This window comes from Pimephales promelas, chromosome 5, assembly GCF_988280905.1.
Source record: "Pimephales promelas chromosome 5, fPimPro1.hap1.1, whole genome shotgun sequence".
NCBI lineage: Eukaryota > Metazoa > Chordata > Actinopteri > Cypriniformes > Leuciscidae > Pimephales > Pimephales promelas.
The window spans coordinates 8,716,890-8,740,462 of NC_142773.1; the positions used below are offsets into that span (position 1 = coordinate 8,716,890).

Consider the following 23,573-nt stretch of genomic DNA (forward strand, 5'->3'; position numbering starts at 1 on the left):
TTATTCTGTACGTCTCTGTAAAAAATGAGTCATGGGTCTTGTAATTTTCATTAAAATGAATTTGATAATTTATAATATTTTTAAAAATGTGTACTTTTCATTAATGAAATTTGTTTAGCGTTTGTTGATTTCCCTAATAAAACCAAGAGAGACTTTTTCCTCTTTTATTGAAGGAAATGTCAGCAGTTTTGAGGCTTGATTTGAAGAATGAAATAAGCAAATTAAACGACACAATTTTCATGTTTTGCTAAACTAACCCTTAAAAGTAGATTAAAAGTTAAAATATAATTACCCATTGTATAATTTTTGTATTTGTAAAAATATTTATTATTCATATTCCCTCTTTATTTCGCCGATTTAAATACTCTCATTTGATGACTTTGTTCATTTTAAGGGCGGCACTGTTTTTAAACCTATATGCACCAGAATAATAATAATGATGATTTTTGACACACAGGAACATGAAAAAATAAACAAACAAAACTAACCGAGAATCTTCTAATTTCCTAAGCCCGTCTAACGGAGAGCCTTGGCACTTCCTATTGTGTTTCATCTTGGTTGCAGTTCCATTAGAATTCCACTGGAGGTGATCGCGGGCGAGTGCAGAATGAATGGGAGTCTATGGAGCTAAACGGCTAATGTGTCTCTTTCTCCTGCTTGTCGTTAAATTAAAATATATTTTATTGTTGATTCCGCAAGTTGAATATAGATTATAGGCCAAAAGTCGAATGAACGAGTACTTATGTCCTTTTGATTTCTCACAGGTTAGGCCGTTGTTGGCCGGAGCACGATAGCATTCTGCTATTGTGTGACGTCATCACATTTTTGAACGGATTTTTAGAACAGATAAGAGAACTTAAAAAAGTAATTTTCAGTGGAGAGTATATCTTAGCCCTCCCTTTTGAATGCAACTTTAAAATTACTTGACAAAAAATTACATCCTGAGAAAAGTGGATTTCTGGGGGTGAAACCCCATAGACTCCCATTCATTCTGCACTCGACCGCGAACGCCCCCGCATGGACAGAGACGTGTTACTGCAGCCAGTCCAGAAACCGGTGAATTTGTTTCATTTACAAAAGCCCTCAAAGTGATAAAAAAGAAAAATGCGATTAGTCTTTCATCTGTCATAGAAGAGTATGATTTAACAAAAAAAAACCTTAGCCCCTATTTTATTTTATTTATTTATTTTTATTTATTTATTTTAAGTTTATTTTATTTCATGCACTTGTTCTGTATGTATTTGTTTGTCTAATGTAAAGAATTGTTACTATTGCCTTACTGTTTGTACATGAATAATTGTTCGATAAAAAAAAAAATAAAAAAATAAAAAAAAGGTCGCTCGCAGGAAGTTGGTCCGCACCGTATTACTTCCGGCCGAAACACGGAACAACAGTGTGAGTAAATCTAAATGAATTACTGCAGCTGCAGGTGAAACTGGACTGTAATGTTTTATATTTCAAGGTAAGGACACGATATAAATGAACGTTAAAATTGTATAGTTAATCTGAAAGCCAACACACATTTTGCGATTGTCCTAACAATGTATGTTCGCAGGAGCATGAGCTAGTGTCTGCAGTAATTCAGCAGTCCAGCATCATCGCTGAATAAACCCCACTCTTACTTCAGGTAAGTTACTTTGCCGTAATAATGAGGACATTCCGGTCATTTAAATCGCAATAATGTCTTAATTTAGTGCATTTGCTGTGGATGTCTCTTGCTGGTGTTTTAGTTTTCTTATCGACTCCCTTTCATTATTAGCTTTTATTCATTTTGATATCGTCTTTATGCGTTATAATAATAACTTCAATCAAAATACATTATTGTAAGACACGAACATATGGTGATGTAACTCCTGAGACTGAGAACATATAAATAAAAACTGCAGAACTTGATTATTATTATTATTAATGTGTGTTTTTCTTTCTTTAAAGCATTGTCTCACTATGTGCAAACATTGGGCTGCAGTGTTTTGAGTCAAATTGCTTGTTTCCCCCTCAGTGGTTTTGTGTGTTGGTTTTAAACACCTTTATGAATTCTGTCCTTTAAACTAAATGTCCTATTTCAACATATTTTTGCTATAAAACATTAGCATGCGAAGCTGTCTTTTATGTCCTGGGTAATAAAGGTGAATAAACACCACCTGTCATAATAAATGTTGAAGATACTGGAGATATTTGTTTCGCAGTCATTAGGTGTGTATTGAAACGGAGCGGTAGATCATCATCATGGGCCTGTTGTCTGACCCGAATCGCAGAAAAGCCCTGACCAACCTCCTGACCCGCCTCAACACACCCATATGGTATGTATATATATATAATATGGTATTATGAATGAAAAAAAAATATTTATTGTATCTATTCTTGTTTCATTAAGTTTCTGTGTTGATTTGCCTTTGAAATGCTATGCCATCACTTCCTGTCGCACTTGTGGTTCTCTTCATTGTGTTTCTTCAGTATGGTGTGCTACCTGGCGGCCATAGTGTGGTTCATGGGCCTGGCGTTCGAGCCCTTCACGCTGCGCACGTACATGTCGGAGAACGCCATGGGGTCCACCATGGTGGAGGAGCGCTTCTCCGCGGGCGAGCGTGCGCTGGCCACCGCCAAGGAGTTCGACGCTCACAAGAGGAAGGCAGGGTGAGTCCGTCAGTGTCTGAGCAACACCAGCGCTTGGTGATTTTGAAAAAAAATGGTCAAAAAAGAAAATCACATACCCCACCTTTAAGTAAATCATGTTCCATGAAGATATTTTGAGTGAATGCAGCACATGCACGAACATTAATACACAACTTTAAAGGAGATTTTTCAATGTTTCTATATATTTTTTTTTTGACCCTCAGATTCCAGATTTTCAGTAGTGTATCTCATCCAAATATTGTCCTGTCCTAACAAAGAAAAGCTTATTCATTGTATAAATCTCAATTTTAAAGAACTGACCCATGTGACTGGTTTTGTATATATAAAATAAATGATTTAGAATAAATACTTTAATTTTCGATAAACCCCAAGAGTTGACCATTGTTGATTTGATGCGGACTCTAAAAGAGCTGGTGTGTGTGTGTGTGTGTGTGCAGAGGGATGCCGGTTGACTGGTTAGTGAAGACGATGCAGGCTCGAGGACTGGAGGTGTTCACCCAGAGCTTCTCCCGCAAGCTGCCGTTCCCCGATGAGAACAAGGAGAGATATGTGAGTCTGTCACGAGTTTGACCCTACATCAGGCAGATGACCTGTGCTGACTTTATTCGCGAATATTATGCATTGAATCATTCGGTTCAACTTTATTTGAATGTTATAGATGTGAGTACTACTAAGTAATAATAATTAACCCTCTGATGGTCCTCGGTCACTTCTGACCGAATAATTTTCTGTTTTGAATAATTAAAAATCACAGCTTCATCGGAGGGTTATGATTCTTGGTGACTTTTTTGGCATTGGGTATGTGAATACCAAAAAAAATTGAGGTCATGATCCGAGCATGCTAAGTGGTCGTAAAAAAAATAGTCACACTCGTGGTCTTCTGTCAGAAATGACTGACCTATAGGAAATGAATGGGAAATTTACAAAAATTCTCTGAATTTTTGTTTGTACAATCTACAAATCGGCCACGATTCTTAAAAGAAGTACACCGCAGTAAAGGAGTGACACTCTACAACATCAAGAGTGCAAAAAATTTACACCCACCCACACACACATACAAACACACTTTTATACACATACACACCAATAAATTCAGACTACAAAAAATCTGTTTTGAATTATTTAAAATCACAGCTTCATCGGAAGGTTATGATACTTGGTAACTTTTTTGGCATTAGGTATGTGAACACAAAAAAATTGAGTTCATGATCTGGGCATGCTAAAGTGGACGTAAAAAATTAGTCAAAAATGACCCCCATAGGAAATGAATGGGAAATTGACAAAAACACAAAAATTCACTTTTTTTTTAACAATATTTTAAATAAGAAATAGTTTTTTAGATTGTTTCAATTATATATTCAAAAAAAAATGTGTTCATAAACAGCTGGGGAATTCACATGCCTCTCCATAGAGAGCTGTACATGTCATCTAGTGGTTACACCATGATTCTACGCTTTTTCTCTATACTGGAACCAGATGGTGCTAATTTTCTTCAAAAAATATTTTTTTTCTGAAGGCCTAGACTCTATATTAAACTAAAATACTGCATTAATATTTTTTTAAAAAAAAAATATATATAGAAAAATATAAATACATTTCCATGGCAAAAATAAACCATAAATATTGCATAAATATTAATAAATTCAATCAAATTATCTCAAACTACTAAATTAAAAAGAATAAATATTATAGATCAAAAATAAATTGCATTGGTTTTACTGGGATGGAAGAAGTTTCATTTTTAGGCCTCTGGTCGCTTCTGACCGGGAAGGCCCAGGACGTGACTCATAAAGGAAGACCATCAGAGGGTTAAATACATGTACTTACTGTAGGATCAGGGTTAGTTGCATGTAATTATGCCTGGGTTATAGTTATTACTATAGTAAACACAAGTAATGTGTGTAAGGACACATTAAAGTGTTACCAATAATTTTGTGACTTTAGTTTTTTTTTGTTTAAATAGCAAAAGGCAAGACTGGCATTGTGTTCATGTTTGGAGTCTCAATGATGAGGAGGTATAAGTGAATAAAAGCTGTTTTCCGGTGTGTTTTGTCCAGATGGTTCGAGGCACGAATGTGTACGGGATCCTGCGTGCTCCCCGCGCTCCTCGCACAGAGGCACTCGTCATCAGCGCCCCCTGCAGTCCTGGACACAGCAACAACCAGGCGGTCGGCCTTCTGCTGGCTCTCGCGCAGTACTTCAGGAGTAAGACACGGGTCACACGGGGCTGTATACCTGAGGCCCTGGTTACACTCGCTGTTTTCATGCGTTTTGGTGGATCGGATCACAAGTAGACCAGAGACACATTTACACCTGGTGTTTAAATCCGTCTGTTCTGTCCACTTTAACACACTTCTGTCCTGGTTTCTTCGAGGCGAGGGTCTATGTTCGAGTGAATGTAGTGTTTTTTCACATCTAAGCTTCTGCCAGCCAAACGCTGTGAGTGTGTGTTAGAGATCAGGAATGGAGAGAACATTGTGCTTGGGACATTTTTCATCTTCAGACCAAACTTGGGTCGTAAGTGGACAGGATCAAAACCTCTTAAACCCGGTTTCCAGCTGTATTTAGTGTCGTCCACTCGTGATCCGATCGGCCGAAACGCATCCGAACACTGGCAGTAAACAGGGCCTGAGCGCCGGTATGCTGCTGGGAAAGTGGGCGGGGCCTATATGGGTGCAGCCAGAAGTGGGCGGGGCTTACGACAAAAGCTCCTCGAATTACATGAGAATCTAATTCTGTTCCCTCCATAGTTATGACAAGAATGCCTTAAATAACTTAATATTACTATTTATTATAATTATGCTTCTATAGATATTATAATTATGTTTCTATAGATTCTATCTAATTTAATCAATAATTTGAAATGTGATATAAAAGGGGATAAAAATCTTTTCTTTTAAATGAATTGGAACTTTGAATTTCTGCCTTAAATAAGAGGACTCAATGTAAAATAGCTGATCAGAGAACCTAGAAATATTCAGTGTGTGAAACATGCTAAACTCATCTTTAATATACTTGTATATTCAAATCTGAACAGTCAGAAAAGGGTACGTAAATGTCAGAGAAAAACGTATCAGATTGTACAAGGTTTGCCACATTTAAATACACGTCAAGGAGTACTTTGTAGCTAATGTGTATGATGTAGTATTTTAGTTGAGAAAGCTGATTTCTGACTGACTGCACACGTTTCCCTTAATCTAATGAAAAACATCTGAATATTCAAAGCTTTTAGTTTCAGACGTAGTAGACTAGTCTAAAAATCAGGCCTGCTTAATGTATTCATTTGGGGTCTGCTAAAAATCCTTTATTTCTGAATTAGAAATGCAGATTTGTCCCGTAAATTATTAAGTGCAGTTTTGGCCATTTGTTTGAAAGTCTTTATTTGGTGAGAAATAGCTTGAACTCTCAAGAGAGTCATAAGACATGTGTCAAGAATAAAATGACTGCAATAGGGGATTATCACACTGATGCGTGGTACTTCCGGATTCAGTGATCTTTGTGCACTGCCACTTCCGTTGAATCACCGATCTCGCTGGCGAACTGATGACGGACTACACTAAGTTTATTTGTACGGCATCCCCTTCACTAAAGTGCCGGCTGCAAACAAACGTGCTACCTTGTTTTATTTTAAAGTCTTAATCCACTTCTTCCTTATACTCAATTCAGTCGGGAATCCATGAAAACTTACATATTGGACAAGATTGAAGTGGACATGCACAAAGTTGACAAATCCCGCCCATGAAACCCGGAAGCGTGATAATCCCCTGTCGGCCCTAAAAGATCCACATTTCTGTGATGCATAAAAAAAGAGACACTGAAAAATGTGCTTAACTTTGAGATTGGTGTGTGTTTATCATATTCATTCATTGCACCAGTTTTTACATGAATCACTTCTTACACAGTATTTAGAAAATTGGGCATTTTGTTCAAGATGTAATATAAAGGAATTAGGCAATTTCTTGAGGAATTCAAAAGTTTCATGTTTTTGGGAAATACAGTCTCCAAAAATCTCCCTGCACCTGTTTTGATAGGAGCAAAAAATAAACCAAGAAAATGATAAATTGTGGTTCCCATTTATTTGTAATTGTATTGTGCCACCAAGTGGCCAAGCCCTGCAATGCAGTGTGCATTGCTAAACTAAAAATGGTCTAAATATCCACATTTTATAATATTATAAACATTATAATAATAGGATTAATACGCTTTAATTGGGCAACCGTTCTAGGACTGTTTTTCGCTATATATATAATATAATAATGGTGTGTTTTCCCTCTATGCTGGTGAATTCTGAGAGGTTTAGTTTGTGTTATAAGGTTATATAAAGTATTCGATTCTGTGCCTCTTGATAAGTTTGTATTAGGTGTAACACCCCCTGTTTTAAATAATTGGCTGATCCGCTTCTTCCCAAAGACCAGGTGTACTGGGCCAAAGACATCATCTTCCTGGTGAACGAGCACGATCTGATCGGCATGCAGGCCTGGCTGGAAGGATACCACCACACCAACATTACAGGTGTGTGCACAGACGCCTTCACTTCATCAAACATTTCCTCTAGGGGTGTGACGAGACGCTTATCGAGAACGAGACAATTTTAAGTTGGCTTGTGAAAGTTTGGAACAGAAAGTTTGAAGAAGTTTAAAGTAGTTTGAAGTTTAAATTAGTTTATAGTTTAAAGTTTAAATTAGTTTGAAATTTAAAGTAGTTTAAAGTTTAAAATAGTTTAAAGTTTAAAGTAGTCTAAAGTTTAAATTAAATTAAAGTTTAAAGTAGTTTGAAGTTTAAATTAGTTTATAGTTTAAATTAGTTTGAAATTTAAAGTAGTTTGAAGTCTAAATTAGTTTAAAGTTTAAATTAGTCTAAAGTTTAAATTAAATTAAAGTTTAAAGTAGTTTGAAGTTTAAATTAGTTTAAAGTTAAATTAGTCTAAAGATTAAATTAAAGTTTAAAGTAGTTTGAAGTTTAAAATAGTTTAAATTAGTTTGAAATTTAAAGTAGTTTGAAGTTTAAATTAGTTTAAAGTTTAAAATAGTCTAAAGTTTAAGTTAGTCTAAAGTTTAAATTAAATTAAAGTTTAAATTAGTTTGAAGTTTAAATTAGTTTAAAGTTTAAATTAGTTTAAAGTTTAAATTAGTTTGAAATTTAAATTAGTTTAAAGTTTAAATTAGTCTAAAGTTTAAATTAAATTAAAGGTTAAAGTAGTTTGAAGTTTAAATTAGTTTAAAGTTAAATTAGTCTAAAGTTTATATTAAATTAAAGTTTAAAGTAGTTTGAAGTTTAAATTAGTTTAAAGTCGTTTAAAGTTTAAAGTATAGTTTGAAATATATTTAAAGTTGCTACGGTGTTTCTAGTGGGTTGGTAAGGTGTTCTGGGTGGTTAAGGTGTTCTGGCTCTTTGCTAGGCAGTTGCTAAGGTATTTTGGTTGGTTGCTAGGGTGTTCTGAGTGGTTGTTAGGCGGTTGCTAGGGTGTTTTAATGTATTTTGGGTGGTTGCTAAGGTGTTCTACGGTATTTTGAGTGGTTGCTAAGGTGTTTTGGGTGGTTGCTAGGGTGTTCTGAGTGGTTGCCAAGGTGTTCTAAGTTGCTAGGCGGTTGCTAAGAACTATCTTGCTAATAACTACCTTCAAGATTTTCTATAATTTTTTTTATAGAAATCCTCAATGACAAAAGTCATGACTGGAATTGTCTGCATGTGGAACTAATAATCTTGTAATGAATGTCATTTCAGTTCAGAATGATCAAATGCATTGAAAGACCCCAATATAGACGTACTGTAAAAGGTTTTGCCACAAACCCAACTGGCTTTCCTCCACATGAGTAGATAAGATATTAAACTATCTTCTAGAACTGATCATGCTTCTGACTCTAAAAATATAACCTTATGATAAACTTTCATCCTATTTCCTCTTTCGGGCCTATTATTATGACTTTACTTCCCTTTTAGGCATCCTAACATTTCAACAATGTGAAAACTCATTCGAAACTAGTGAAAACTCATGACTTTGGTTGTAAAAATGACAAATATGGGAAATGAAACTAGATAGATGTCTAACCTTAAAACCTTTTGGTTACCTGGTCACAAGAGGGCTTGTCTATGAAGAAGGTTGAGGTTGTGTCATAACCCTATTCTAGAAAAGCTGTTGTGTTCGTGTTTACTTGTGGGATTTGTCTGAGATCTCCCAGCCTTAAAGGGATACTCCACCCAAAAATGAAAATTCTGTCTCACTTGCAACAGTTGTATGAAACCTGTATGAGTTTCTTTCTTCGGCTGAACACAAAGAACGATTGGCTCTTTGACACCATTGACTTCCATGGTAAGAAAAAAAACGCTATAGTTAGTCAATGGTTTACGAGCAGACGTTTACGATGGTGTTTATTTGTGTAATGTGAATGTATCGGTGGCATATGGTAAGCTAACTTCACCCTAACGCTCTGTCATGGCGATATCGCGAATCAGCTTTTCACTCTCGGCACATTTTGTTCTCGTCACACCCCTAGTAATCTCACAGTTGCCCTCATTCAGTGAATCGGCAGCGGTGTGTGTGGTCATTGTCCCGCTCTCTCTCTGCCTCAGGGATGGAGTACTCGCCCCTGCAGGGCCGCGCCGGCTCGATTCAGGCCGCCCTGTCGCTGGAGCTCAGCAGTGATGTCATCACCAGCCTGGACCTGGTCCTGGAGGGGCTCAACGGGCAGCTGCCCAACCTGGACCTGGCCAACCTCTTCTATGCCTTCTGCCAGAAGCTGGGAGTGCTCTGCACCATCCAGGGGAAGGTGGGACACACCGGGCAAGCCCAGTTAGATTAGCGATGAAACTGTCTTCCATTACACTGTCACTATGTTCGATCGACAGTCGTGTGCCTCATATCCACGTGCTTTGGGGAGTTACAGAGACTATAAACAGTAGAAGCCGTATCCCAAACACACAATTATAATGTAACTGTATTTTCTTTTTTAAAGTGATTCTAATGATATTTCAAGTGATTGAAACCCATCATGTTGAACACTCACTGTGCGCATCTGAAGAGTCTCAGCTGGAGGAAATCATACATTATTTATCGGCTTTAATGTATGTGCCCAATTTTCTTATCAGGCCGATAATGATAACATTAAAGATGAACATGTATCAGCCGATAGCAATATAGTGTATGTGTAACTTGTAAATTTATTTTGTTTTTCAACATTGGCGTTTGATGCCCCTTCCCCTCCATACGTAAGGGAGTAGTTCACTTTAAAAAAAACTTTTGCTGATAATTTACTCACCCCCATGTCATCCAAGATGTCCATGTCTTTCTTTCTTCAGTCGAAAAGAAATTAAGGTTTTTGATGAAAACATTCCAGGATTTTTCTCCATATAATGGACTTCAATGGGGACCAAACGGTTCAAGGTCCAAAAGACAGTTTCAGCGCAAACTGTTCAAAGGGCTTTAAACGATTACAGACGATGAATAAGGGTCTTATCAAGCGAAACGATCGCTCATTTAAAAAATAAATAACAAAGTTTAGGTTTTATAACAGGGTCCCCGCGGGTCCTTAAAGTCCTAAAACGTCTTAAATAAAATTTTCGCTTTTTAAGGCCTGAAAATGTCTTAAAATCTGAAATTTCCGATAAGGAGGAGGTCTTAAATTTCACATACAGACCTTAAATTTCTTGTCCGACTCGTCATCCCTTTTTTTGTTTTGTTTACAGTGTTCACGAGCGTTCATGCTTGGTTGCCAGATTTAAAAAGTTAAATCCCCAGTCAGAGCTTTTCTGTTAAAAGAACACGTTTTCTACCAGGTGCTCTGACGATTCATGCTACCCATCGAGATTCGCTACTTACCTGTTATGCGCATGTGACTCACAGTTTTTTTTCACAGTACAAAAGGTACATTTACCTGTTATAATGTATAATTTCCCTTTAAAAAATGCTTACTACCATATGAATATTTGTACGGTCAGCCAGCTGAAAAAGAATTACTGAAAGGTTCCGTTACTATGAGGAAAGGTGTACTTTGACAAGTCAAAGATGAATATTTTATGATAATTTTTACTTTTCACACCGTTTTAAAAATAAAAATAGTCGTCTACAGTATACGTAGCTACTCATAACTTATAATTGTATTATAATTGTATTTCATACGACTTTAATCGCATTGTGTGATCAATTCGCGCTACGGTAGCATTTTTCGATAAGGCAGCAAAAATCGACAGAACAACGGTCTTGTCAATAGTATCTGGCAACCATTCTCGCGCGCGCACTCTACACTCTGCTGAAGAAGCGCGGATGATCTGAAAACACAGACAAGTAGCGGGAGTTCAGTGATCTTCATTTTAAATTATCTACTTAAATTAATTAAAGTGTCATTCAGTTGATCTTTATTCTGTCACGAGCTGTTTGTGCGACTAATTAATGTTGATCATATTATTGCTGTTTTGCAACGAAAGCCACTGCAGAACTGCAGCACACAGCGGTGATTCAAATTCGTGAGATTCAATGACCTGTTCATAAATACAGCCACTTGCTTTGTTACCATGTTTGTTACTATAGGTGCGTTCCATTCGACAGGGTCCCTACGCAGTGTTCACTGCTCCCTAGTCCCTGAACACGGTATATCAGTTGAAGTGGACTTCACTGACTTCCTGTGAAGTGATGTATCGATGTTCCCTTACTCCCTATGCCGTTTGCAGTGCCCTTTGAACTGAACATGTTCGTTCCCGTCGAATTGGAATCTCACTTAAGATGGCAAAATACCCTGTGAAGTCCACTTCGCAGTGCACTTACGGTCGAATGGAACGCACCTTATATGAATGAATGACTCGATGACGGATGACTCAGTCATAAAGACAGTGACTTACCGCCACCTACTGGCGGTTTTAATTTACTTTTTAAAAGCATCACCTCGTTTTTACCATCATTGCATATTTATTGAACATTGTTTTATTTAAAGCATTATTTATTTTATTAAAGTATTTATAAAGGTAATAAAATGAACTGGTAAAAATCGATTAAAAGGGGCAGATATTGTCCCTAAATGGAAAAGGTGTGACTGCAGCCTAAGTGCAAGAGGGGTTACGGTATTATAAAAAATTGGAGAACCACTGAAATGAGGAACAGGGATATGTAGAATTGCACAAGTGCTACTGCTAAAGAGTGCATTGTCAATACAGCCTGTTTCCTTGATTCAAATGTCTCCATAAGCTTAACTGAATTGGCATAAAGCGAAAAATTATAATGTCTTTTTTGTCTGAAGACTACATATAAAATCGCTACCAAAATTAATGTCGGTAAGTGAAGTTTAACTAAAAGTAATGAGTAAAAGTTGACAAAAAATGCAATGACTTTGTCAACTAAAACTAGACTAAAACTATGAAAGAGAAAATTACTAAAATGTGACTAAGACCAATAAGAATTTTCATCTGAAGACTTAAGGCCAATTTATACTTCTGCGTCGAGGGTACGCCGTGTTGTGAGCATTTATACTTCTGCGTTCAGGTCTTGGTTGCTCTGCAGTACTGCTCCGAAACGCTAGTTGGTGGCGGAGAGTTTTAATGTTCCACTGTGTTTAGATTCCTCGCGGCTAGGTTACTACGAGTGAAAGAGAGCTGATCATGTTGGAGTTGGAGCTTATTAAGGTGGAAAAACTGTTCACTTTAGTGAAATTACTAAAACTGAAAGGCAGAAATGAGAGAAGACTTCGGAGGAGATTAAACGTGTGGAAATCATAGACAGTGGTGGAAATTTTTTTTTTATTTATTTTTTTTTTTATTAAGAACAATCTTAATACAGACATTTATGTATACATCAAAATTAACATATAACATAGATATTACAAAGTCTTTCATACTGGGGGGTATTGTAAACTTATATAAAGATATTATAATATTTGCATATTTTCAATGTTTTAATTGCTTTTTGTTTCATAGAAAACCGGAGTGAATCAATATAAAGCTCAATTTCTTTTCTAAATAAAATAAAATTAGGTTTTTTACAGGAGAATTTGCATTTATGAATATAAAATTTTGCCATTAATAAAATGAAATTAATTAAATAATTCTGATTGTGCTTAATTCTACTGTTCCCAAATACCAAATAAAATATGTTTCCAAAACAACATAAATTGGTCATCAATGTTTTTTGTGATAAAATCACAGACACTTTGCCAAAATGGTTTTACAAATAGGCAATGCCAAAATAAGTGAACCACAGTTTCAGGGCAGCTGTCACAAAATGTACAGTGGTGGAAATGCGTGAGAAGGTACGTGCGGAAATGCGTAGGAGGAAATGCGATGCTACCAAGCCGACCAATCACCGATCTTGCGGTCCGCGTCGTCGCGACGTGTAGTTACATTTTTGAGGAGGTGCGCGTCAGGCGACGGCGAAGGGTACGCGGTATGGGACGCGTCTGTGCGTATGCTACGCCGTACCTACAGCGCGCACCCTACGCAGAAGTATAAATTGGCCTTAAGACTAAAACAAAAATGGCTGCCAAAATTAACACTGTGGTGTCGTTCTGAACATTTTCCTTTTTTTTTTCTTTTTTTGTTGTGGTAAATTTGCCTTTATAGAGGACTTAAAAAGGTCTTAAAAGTCATTAAATTTGTTGTTAAAAAATGTGCAGATACCCTGTATAAGCTCGCCTTGACTCTCCTGTTCAAACAAAAAATCCTGGAATGTTTTCATCAAAAACCTTCATTTCTTTTCGACTGAAGAAAGAAAGACATGGACATCTTGGGGGAGAGTAAATTACCAGCAAAAGTTTTTTTCAAAAGTGACGTAAACGAGTTTAATGATTGATTTCAGTGTGAGACACGCTGTTCTCCAGAGTTCATGTAAACCAGACGTCGCTGTTGCTCGTGTCTCCACAGCTCCAGAGGAACGACTGGGACACGGCGGAGGGCTACACACACGCGGCTCAGACCATGATGCTGATGGTGCTGAAGCAGGCGTGTGGACGCTCGTGGGGCGATCACGGCCTCTTCCTGCGATACCACATCGAAGCCGCCTCTGTCCGGGGCATCAACAGTTTCAGGCACTACAAGATGGACGCCACCACCATTGGCAGGTTGGGTTTGTGTTAGGGCTCATAAAAATCGAATAATGTAATTTAATGAGAAAGACGTTTTTAGCTGAACAAGCTATGGTTAGGCAATACACACAACACCCTCACGATATATCTTAAGGTTTTCTTTTAGTTGAAAACATTAAACAATGTGTGTATCGTTAAACAAAAAAAATATAAGTAACAAAAGTATATTTGAATTGCACACCCCTAGTTTGTATTACACAGGAAATTCACAATTAATATCACAACCGTTTTACTTCTGAGAGCCATGGCCCATGGTAAGCAGTCAAACACTGTTTTATATGGCTGTTGTTGTTCCTTTAAGCCTAGTTCACACTACGTGATTTTAAGCCTGATTAAAGCCCGATTTGCAAATCGTTGAGTCGCCGACAAGTCAGGGTGTTATCGCGTGCAAATCGCGGGCGATTAGCGGACGATTAACGCTCGCCAATCCGTTAGTGTGAAAGAGCCAACAACGCATCAAAGACAGCTCGCAGACAGGTCACCGAGCTCAGAAAAATATCTAGCATGCTAGATATCTCGAGCAGTCGCGCGACTCAATCTCAGTGATGTCATGAGTACAGCCAATCATAGCAACGCATGGGTTGAGGACACCAGGTAAATCTTACTTTTTCTTTTTTGCATTTTTTTTTTCTCAGAGCAGATCGTCGAGCAAACAGTGTGCAGCACTAGTTTCTGTCTGACGTCCATATTCGGGTGTTGTGTTCTTCTCTGCAGTTTCGCATCATTTCTGGTTCGTTTTATTGCGTGGTTTTTCGTTACAAAACATGGTTTCTAGACCAGATAGAATCGTGTTGTTGTCAACTCGTTATTTGTTTGATTATTTTCAGGATTTAGACCGTACTATAGTACTGAAACAGCTCTCATTGAGTCACAAATGATATGCTCTTATCATCCGATCGTGGTTGTATCTCTATGTAGTGCGTTGTTAACTCGTGTAGTGAGTTACCTCCTGTTGTGGATCAATCACGTTGTGTTGTGTGGTGTGAACAGCTAAACAACTTGAACACTCATGATTTCACTGAGAGCAAGTCATGTAGTGTGAACTGCACAGTTCAGCCCGACATTTTAAAATCATGTAGTGTGAACTAGGCATTAGGGTCAGGGTTGAAGCCAGTATTGGGGTATTCAGATAAACTGACCATCCTTACCTGTTGTTCTCCTCAGATTGTTGGAGGGAATGGCCCGTAAGCTGAACAATCTCCTGGAGCGTCTTCATCAGTCGTATTTCTTCTACCTCTTGCCTTCTCTCTCGCGGTTTGTGTCCATTGGCTACTATATGCCGGCGTTTGGCCTCCTGGCTGTCATCTTACTGCTTCGAGTATCCTTTTCAGTCTGTAAGGACTGGGTCCAGTTATTTATGATGAATGAACGTTTACACGACAATGATATGCTTAAAACAGAGATGGTTTTCCTTTGAGTTTTCTGTGTACAGACGTCACCATTGTCAAAAACGCTGCATTCTGCTGCCAGGCCAGTAGATGGCGATGAAACCAAGGGAGTAATCCATCAGCCGGGAGTTGAAGCCGCCATTGTAGCAGAACTTCACCTGCTGTTAGCATCCCATAGACTCCCATTCATTTTGGCGTCACTTTGACAGCGGATAACTTTACATCTGAGCCGTCCAAAGACTTCATTGCTAAAGATTGCGTCATCACTACTCAACTTTCTGTCGCACAATAGAGACATTACCGTATAGACAGGAGGAGAAGCTCGCAGGCAATCTTTTACTGTCTGAGGCAATCGGGGGAACATGAAGGCACAAAGTCAAGGAGAAGCCTTATGGGAGAAGCCCATAGATAGAGAGTCCACAAAAGCAACGGGACAAAATATTTCAATAACGTTTCTGAGGAATTAGATGATTCAGATTTGTCTTGGCACTACTAGAAGATTTACTACTGTCAGACTGTTGTCACGCTCAGTTTAAGCCTGCGCAGTCGCTCAAACATCAGACAGGAAGTGCAATAATCGGGCTTCAGTCTTCTCCGTTGAAATCAATGGGGTCGTTCTATCCATTTCTTTTGTCTATGGATGACGCACTATAGACTGAACACGTCATACGCATGTGCTTGACGTCATGGTCTCTGATTTTGCTGTTCACACGGAGTGTTTTTAAGATTTCCACTCTGGAGGGTGGTTTCACTTTTTTACGTTTTTAAGCCCCAAAAACGCAGTCGCCGTGTAAACGAAAGGCACATCCCATAAAATATTTTGTACGTTTTCACCCGCGAGTGTTCTCATGTAAACAGGGCCTTGGTTTCTAAGTATGTTCTATGTTCGTTGCTATAGTTACTCATTGTTTGATTGATTTCCGTCACCTGCTCCTTGTTTGGTTCATCAGTTTGCTGTAATTATTGCCCTCAGTTTTCTCTGTTCTATGTCTGGTGTTGTTTGTGTATGGAGCACATTGTTAATGCGTAATGTGTTCTTTGTCAGGCCATGTGACTGCATTGTCAAAACAATCCTCATTCACACAGATCCGCGAAAAAACAAAACAAAAAAAACGCTGTATTCTGCTTCCAGGCCACTAGATGGCGATGAAACAATGTAGACTGAACACCTCATACGCATGAGCATGACGTCATCGTCTTTCATGATCACATTTACGTTTTTGTTGTTTTCACGGAGAACGGCCCCTCAAATACAGGAAAAACGGCCTGTTTTCTACTCTTCGAAGACTCCACTAAATGAACAAGAGGAAGGCAAGAAACTCTCACTGATAAATAGCAATGTAAACAAACATTAAGCAGTTATGAACGATTCATTGAATCGAATGTACTATTCACTCAAATTAGTGCGGAGACAAGTTAATTTTCTCTATTAGGACCCATTCAGAATTATCTGTACTGACCAAAATCCAGCATTTTGGTTGTGTATTTTGTCTAGTCAGTTCAATAGGAATCAACATGATCGGGCGAGGGCGAACGTTGGTCCCGCGGGTTCGCCATGTTGACAAAAGCTGGTTTGTAATGGACTTCAGTGTGAGCCGGCTTCATGATGCTCTACACTATTCACAGTTACACAAGGGGCCTTTTTTCCCGCTCCTAGATTGGAAATTTGCTTGTGTGATGATTATTGTGGTGCATCTTAAGATTTTTTTTCTGAACAAAGCCAATGGGGCATAACTCGGAACTGAACACTCTTTTTCTCCAGAATAGGATGATGTGTTTGTGTGAATCCTTAATTTGCCCTCAGGCTCTGGATCTCTGGGTTCATCTGGGAACGCCGGATGTGGCCGCGGTCGATGGAGTCAGTGAAGCCGAGCGGGTAAGTCTCCTGTTATTTTAAGGTACACAGTGAGTGTCATTTGTTTCCCACTGAGTTTTTAGTATTTAAATGTTGATAATTGATAAATATGTGGATGAGGACAGTCTCTTTCTTAGATCAATCTACGCAGAGAAAGTAAAATTACACCTAATTATATTTTAGGATGTCTGTTATCTAGTAAAATTACAAGTCAACCTTTATTTATATGCCACTTTATACATTACAGATGATTTCAAAGCAGCTTTACAGAGTTAAAGAGGAACAATTAGTGATGCAAACGCTAAAAGACAATAATAAAAATACATTATTCTGGTGAAATCAGTGTTGATTCAGTTTGATTCAATAACTGTGTTTAGTTAATTTATATATTATTCATCATCAATAACAAGAAAGCGTCTGTATCATAAGGATATGGCTTCTCAAAATCTTGATGAAATATTTTTAGCATCTGCAATCTTTCATATTTGTAGACAAACTGAATAATCATTGTTTTTATTATTAGGACACACACCCGGTCCAAAATACACACAACAACGAGAATTAGTGTTATCTATCTAATAATGATATCTCCATATACAGTAATAATAATAATAAAAGAGATAATAATATCTCCTCTTATTGTTTTTTATATATTACATATGATGCTCTTCTAAAACGTTGCCAAGATCTTACACAGTAAATAATGATGTATAATGTTTATGTAATAAAGCCTATGGCATTAATAAAAAAAGAATGATGTCCGTTTGAAAAAGAAGGTTTGGATTGGAGTATGTGTTGGCGACGCAGTTATTATCGTTAACTTATTTGAAATAAAATATAAATTCCATATAAAATAAAATATAAATATTAGTTCTAAAACTTTAAATGAAAATTAGAAATGTTGTTTCGCCAATAAACTGAGTTCAAGTTCGAAATTATCAAAGGGAAATAAATTAAATAAAAATAAATTAAAGCTAAATGGCAATATTACACACACAAAAAAACAATAAAATAAGAAAAGCACAATTAAATTACTAAGAATTAAACAAACACTAATTCAAAATCTTAATAAAACTAAAATAACATATATAATTAAAGCTGCAAGCAGCGATGGGCGGGCCCTCGCACCTGTAGCGCGTTGGGGTGTGAGGCGGCCGCGTTGCATATTCTGCGGCTCAGCCGGTCCAGCTGTGAAATTTTTCGCTGCTTCGTTAAAGGTCACTTCCTGTTGCCACTAGGTGGCGCTAAGACTATGACTTAGCGAATGTCGGCATGTAGATTTGTTCAGGGTGGGACTCTTGTCAAAGGTGTAAAATTTCATGCATATCTGGGCTTTTACAGCCAAGTTACAACAACTTCCTGTTTCATGGCGAATCATGGACGCCACGGACACGCCCATCAACAACCCGCAGATAGCACAACTTTACATCGTCAATGCCTTTAGAAGGCACAGCAGAAATGTGAAGTCGATCCGACTAAAGCCCTAGGAGGAGTTAGTTAAAGTACGTAATGAGTAAATCATCCAAAAATGGCGGTAAAATTCGAAATGGCCGACTTCCTGTTGAGTTTAGGGCATCGCTCCAAGAGACTTTTCAGTGCGTCTGGACATGGTAGATGTGCCACAGAAATTTCGTACATGTCGGTCAAACATGCGACGGGGGCTGCTTCGTTAAAGGTCACTTCCTGTTGCCAGCAGGTGGCGCTATTACTGTGGGTGAATGTCAGCATGTAGATTTGTTCAGGGCGGGACTCTTGTCAAATGTGTAAAATTTCGTGCAGATCTGGGCATTTACAGCCAAGTTACTACAACTTCCTGTTTCATGGCGAATCATCGACGCCACGGACACGCCCATCTACGAAAACGCGCAGATAGCACAACTTTACATCGTCAATGCCTTTAGAAGGCACAGCAGAAATTTGAAGTCGATCCGACTAAATCCCTAGGAGGAGTTCGTTAAAGTACTGAGTGTGTAAATCGTCCCAAAATGGGCGCCAAATTCAAAATGGCCGACTTCCTGTTGAGTTTAGGGTATGGGTTCTTGAGGCTTTTTTGTGCGTCTTGATATGATACACGTCCCCACCAAATTTCGTGTTTGTAGGTTGAACGTGGACGAGGGGCTAATTTTTTCCAATTTTCTAGGTGGCGCTAGGGAGCCATTTTGCCACGCCCATCCGCGAAACCCACAAAATACGAAATTTTTCACCAGTCCTGACATGCGTGCCAAATTTGGTGAGTTTTTGAGCATGTTGAGGCCCCGAAAATGGCGCTTACTTTGCAGAAAAAAAATTAAAAAAAAATAACCCTAACAGTTTCAATAGGGTCCTCGCACTGTTAGTGCTCGGGCCCTAATAATATATTTTTCACGATACAGTCAGTTCCAGATTAATACAATTATGCCTCGGCTTTTAGTTTTTCTCATTGTGCTTCACTACAATTGTTACACAGTCCCTCCAGAAAAACGCGATTATGCGATCGCTGAATTCAATGCAAAATCAGCCAAAGTCCGCATATTTATGCGGGGGCCGCATTTTTTCGAATAAGCCGCACTTTCGCCGCATAAAATGCCGATTTCCACGCAAAATATGCGGGGCTTGCATGATTTCATAATCCTCGTATTTTCGTTGCAAAAAAAAGTCACATATATCTTCGCAGAAAGTTGAAAAATGTTGCGTTTGCTTCATACAAGAGCAGCCATTCCCTCCGGTTTCCATGGGAACGTTATGAAGTGACGCAATTACGTCATTGTTATAGCTCACAGCTGAAGTTATTGCAGAGGCCAGAAAGACTCACGGAGGCGATTGACATCTCACAAATCGAACTCGTATAACTGTCTGTCACACGTTCTACCATCACATCGTTACTTAATAAACAAAATAAGATAAAAGAATAAGCATCAAACAGAAATTACCCGTACACGACATGGGGTGTTTGAGGCGCACACACTGCAGACAGTTCAGCGCGCAGCTCTTAAAGGGGCCACACCTTATTTACACTCGTTACAGTCTGAAATAAAACATTGCTGATTTTGTAATTGTGAAAGAGAGTCTATTGTGCACTTATTGTTTGAATGTCCCTATTTTTCAATCTTTTGGAATGAGATGTCTCAATTTCTAGGTTTTAAAATGAATTGCAACCTTGTCTTAAATTTGTCATCTTCATACAAATGATTTTGACTTTCCTATAAGAAAAATGTATGTTATCGATTTTTTCTATTATTAGGAAAATTTCATATTCATCAAACTAAGTGGAGTAGCCTAACTCAAAACCCAACTTTGCTCATTTCAAAACAGCCTTTAAAATGTATTTAAACATTTTTAATGTCTTTAAAATTAAAAAAAAAAATCGAAAAGCCCAAAAGATCTGTATCTCTGCTAAAGGAATTTAATATGTCTGTGATGCCCTCTATCTTTTTTTTTTTTTTTTTCAAATTATTGTTTCATGTTTTAGGCTACTTCTCAGATGTTATACTTATCAGAAAATGTGTAAAAGAAATGTCAAGAACTTGATATCAAACTCTGTGATTTTGAAAATTTAATAAAAATAAAACAAGATGAGAAATTAAATATTCCCAGCACTTTCTATGATACATCATAGAAAGTAATAAGAAATGACTCTTTACATTAAGGTAGTAGCCTAGTGAGAACAGGATGTTGGAGGAATCACTTTTTTTCTCTTTTTCATCAAACCGCAGTTTTTGCAAGTTCCCGCAATTTTTGCAAGTTCCCGCAATTTTTGCAAGTTCCCGCAATTTTTGCAAGTTCCCGCAATTTTTGCAAGTTCCCGCAATTTTTGCAAGTTCCCGCAATTTCATCGCATAAAATTGCATAAATATCCCGCATATTCCATCGCATTTTTAAAGAAAACGGGCCGCGTAATCAAGGATTTTTGCCCGCAACAATCATAAAAAAACTCCGCGTTTTTCTGGAAGGACTGGTTACATGCCGAAAAAGCAACATAGAGTCGGCCCAGATCCGGCCCACATCTGGTTCACGTGGATCCACACATCCCGCATCTGGGCCGACACTGCTACTGTCTGGGTGTTGACTTTCACTTTTATTGTTTAAAGGGGTCATGAACTGGCTTTTTAAATTTTTTTATATTGTTGTCTGAGGTCAACTTATGACGTCCGCTTGGTTTTTACATTAAAAAAACATCAAAATGAATAAGTAATAGGCTATTTTGCCTAGCTGAAAAACGCTCGTTTTTTATGGGCGTCTCACACTGAAGACTTGGAAGTACACGCCCACTGCTGTGAGTGGAGAACAGTTTTGCATATTATAATGAGTTTCACTCTTGATCCGGTTTGTCATCACGAGGTAAGCATCTATGTTATTTAGCTATGCGTGTAATGCGCAAATCGGTGGGCGGGGCTAAACCGGCCGTGTTGAAGTGGGCGTTGATCTTGTTCTGCGGGGGTGGTGTTTTATCCTCTTTGACGTCATAGTTCCCCACTTTGAAAACAAGTCGTTTGCTGGGGCTGGTGTCAAAAAAAGCTTTTATTGGACTAACAAGGACGTTTTCAGTTCTGAAACTTACAGGATATTTTTATAATATGATGACCTCTTAGATGTCAAAAGCTCAAGGAAAATTTGATTTCTCAGTTCATCACCCCTTTAACATATCAGTGATGGATTCCCAGTTGGTCGTAGAGTAACGTTTGTTTCCTGTCTCTCTTTAGCCGCCGGGTCCGGGCGTGTTGTCAGTGTTGACCCCAGTGGTGATCAGTCACCTGACCGGTGTGGCGCTGTACCTGCTACCGGTTCATCTGCAGGAGATCGCAGTCGAGCACTTCCCTGTGTCTGAAACTGAAGCTGTGGTGCTCACTGCTATTGCCATCTACACCGCAGGCCTAGCCCTGCCACACAACACACAACGGTACACACGGACTATTCTTAAAGTCCCAAGTACACTTCACTGTCCGCGTGACGTAGTTTTCATCATCTGGAGGGTCTGAGTGAACAGTACGCATACAGCGCTTGAGACGGAAGAGTCCACTAGGTGGCAGTAGTGATGTACCGTGCAGAAAGAGTTATAGAGACAGAGGAATCTCACACGTAACGGCAGCCAATCACAGTTAGTTTTGTTTTCCGTCATGTTTAGGGACGTGACGATATAATGTCGATGTCCCCACAATAAGACCCCGTTTACACCTGGTATTAAAATGCGATCTGTATCCAGATAAGTTATCCGGATAATAAAAAACGCATGTTAATGCAAGGTGTAAACGCGTTGTGATCGGATCGTGATCGGATCTGCCTGACCACATCTGGAGGTAGTCTGGCTCGCATTGTGTCCGGATCTTTACTAGGTGTAAACGCAATCTGGTTGTTGAAACCACATATGTATATTTTACTCCTCCCAAAAATGCTAAAAAATAAACGAGTGAGAGCGTGTTATATAGGCTATATGTCATGTTATAGCCTAGTCAGATGCGACACGCGACACGCATCACCGCAGATGAGCAGCTGAGCGTCTATTCAACGTGCAAACATCGCAAATAAAAGTGAAAGTAAGTCACAGACGCAGTTAACACATCTTCAAGTAAAGAAACGAAATTATCTTACCAGGCCTGTTGCCACTCTCTCTTATTGATGTCTCTGATTTGGAAATTAGCCGATGATCAATAAAATGCCGCTCAGATCTCTTGCTTTTGGTGGCGTGCAATCCAATAAATCTGCATATAACGCAGGAGGTGAAGATCGGATTTAGTATCCGTTTTGCAAAAACACATTTATGTGGCCAGGTGTAAACGGAATCAGTACTTATTATCCGGATAACTTATCTGGATACAGATCGCATTTTAATACCAGGTGTAAACGGGGTGTAACAGACCGTTCTAAAAAATGATTAATTCAAGAGACGTTGTGCGAGTGTACTGCAACATTGGAGCCGCGAACTTCACACACTTCGCTCATTGTCACGGTTGTAAACACAGCGGCGATCTTTTTCCACAAGGGCATCACAGCATTTGTTCCCAGGCGGACCGATAAAGAACGCGACACGAACGTCTCTCGGACATCCTGTAGAGTTCAACCAATCAGATCGTGACCTCGAAATCAGACGTTCAGCCTACGGTCATCATGGTGATTGGCCACATGGTGGCGCTATAACAAAAACCATAAAAAGGGCCGTTATTCCGATTGACTTGAAAATTTGTATGCAGTGTCTTGGTCCAAGGCCCCCATATATGTGTATGAGGACATTGGCGTATCTCAAAAAACATGGCCGCCATCGGCCAATGAAGTTTGAGCACCTATGAGATAAGGTTAACAAAGGCCGATCGGAACGAAACTCAATGGGCATGTTCGACTCCTGTTGAGTTCAACCAATCAGATCGTGACCTCGAAACTCCTGAAGTGTTTATAGAAAAGTGTGCCGTGTGCATCAGACATTCAGCCAGCGGTTCATGGCGTCTGAGCCTGAGACTATGTGTGTTTATAGACACTGTTTTACTATACAAATTTTATTATACAACTATTTATTATACAAATTCCTCAATATATAGTCCTAATTTTAAACTTTTAGGGTGTGTTCACACTTGTTGTTGAGTTTGAAGTAATCCCGGTCCGCTAAGCGTTCACATATAGCGTCATAATCTGAAAGCCACGCCAACCATCAACCCTCTCCATTGA

The 23,573-nt window shown here is 38.6% G+C and overlaps 2 protein-coding genes across 2 annotated transcripts in view; both read left to right on the forward strand.

Moving 5' to 3' along the window:
* Nucleotides 1-23,573, forward strand: part of LOC120467255 (serine/threonine-protein kinase pim-2-like) — a 340,979-nt gene that overhangs the window by 65,313 nt on the left and 252,093 nt on the right. The gene's annotated exons all lie outside the window — the stretch shown is intronic.
* The window catches only part of gpaa1 (glycosylphosphatidylinositol anchor attachment 1), a 28,687-nt gene continuing 6,451 nt past the window's right edge, over nt 1,338-23,573 (forward strand). The window contains exons 1-12 of the mRNA XM_089130921.1: nt 1,338-1,462; nt 1,556-1,627; nt 2,187-2,300; nt 2,455-2,634; nt 3,072-3,183; nt 4,692-4,839; nt 7,045-7,146; nt 9,205-9,401; nt 13,477-13,673; nt 14,862-15,015; nt 16,890-16,961; nt 21,620-21,816. Coding sequence (XP_088987047.1) covers nt 2,227-2,300; nt 2,455-2,634; nt 3,072-3,183; nt 4,692-4,839; nt 7,045-7,146; nt 9,205-9,401; nt 13,477-13,673; nt 14,862-15,015; nt 16,890-16,961; nt 21,620-21,816 — 1,433 coding nt within the window. The 5' untranslated portion in view covers nt 1,338-1,462; nt 1,556-1,627; nt 2,187-2,226. The remainder of the gene's footprint in view (nt 1,463-1,555; nt 1,628-2,186; nt 2,301-2,454; nt 2,635-3,071; nt 3,184-4,691; nt 4,840-7,044; nt 7,147-9,204; nt 9,402-13,476; nt 13,674-14,861; nt 15,016-16,889; nt 16,962-21,619; nt 21,817-23,573) is intronic.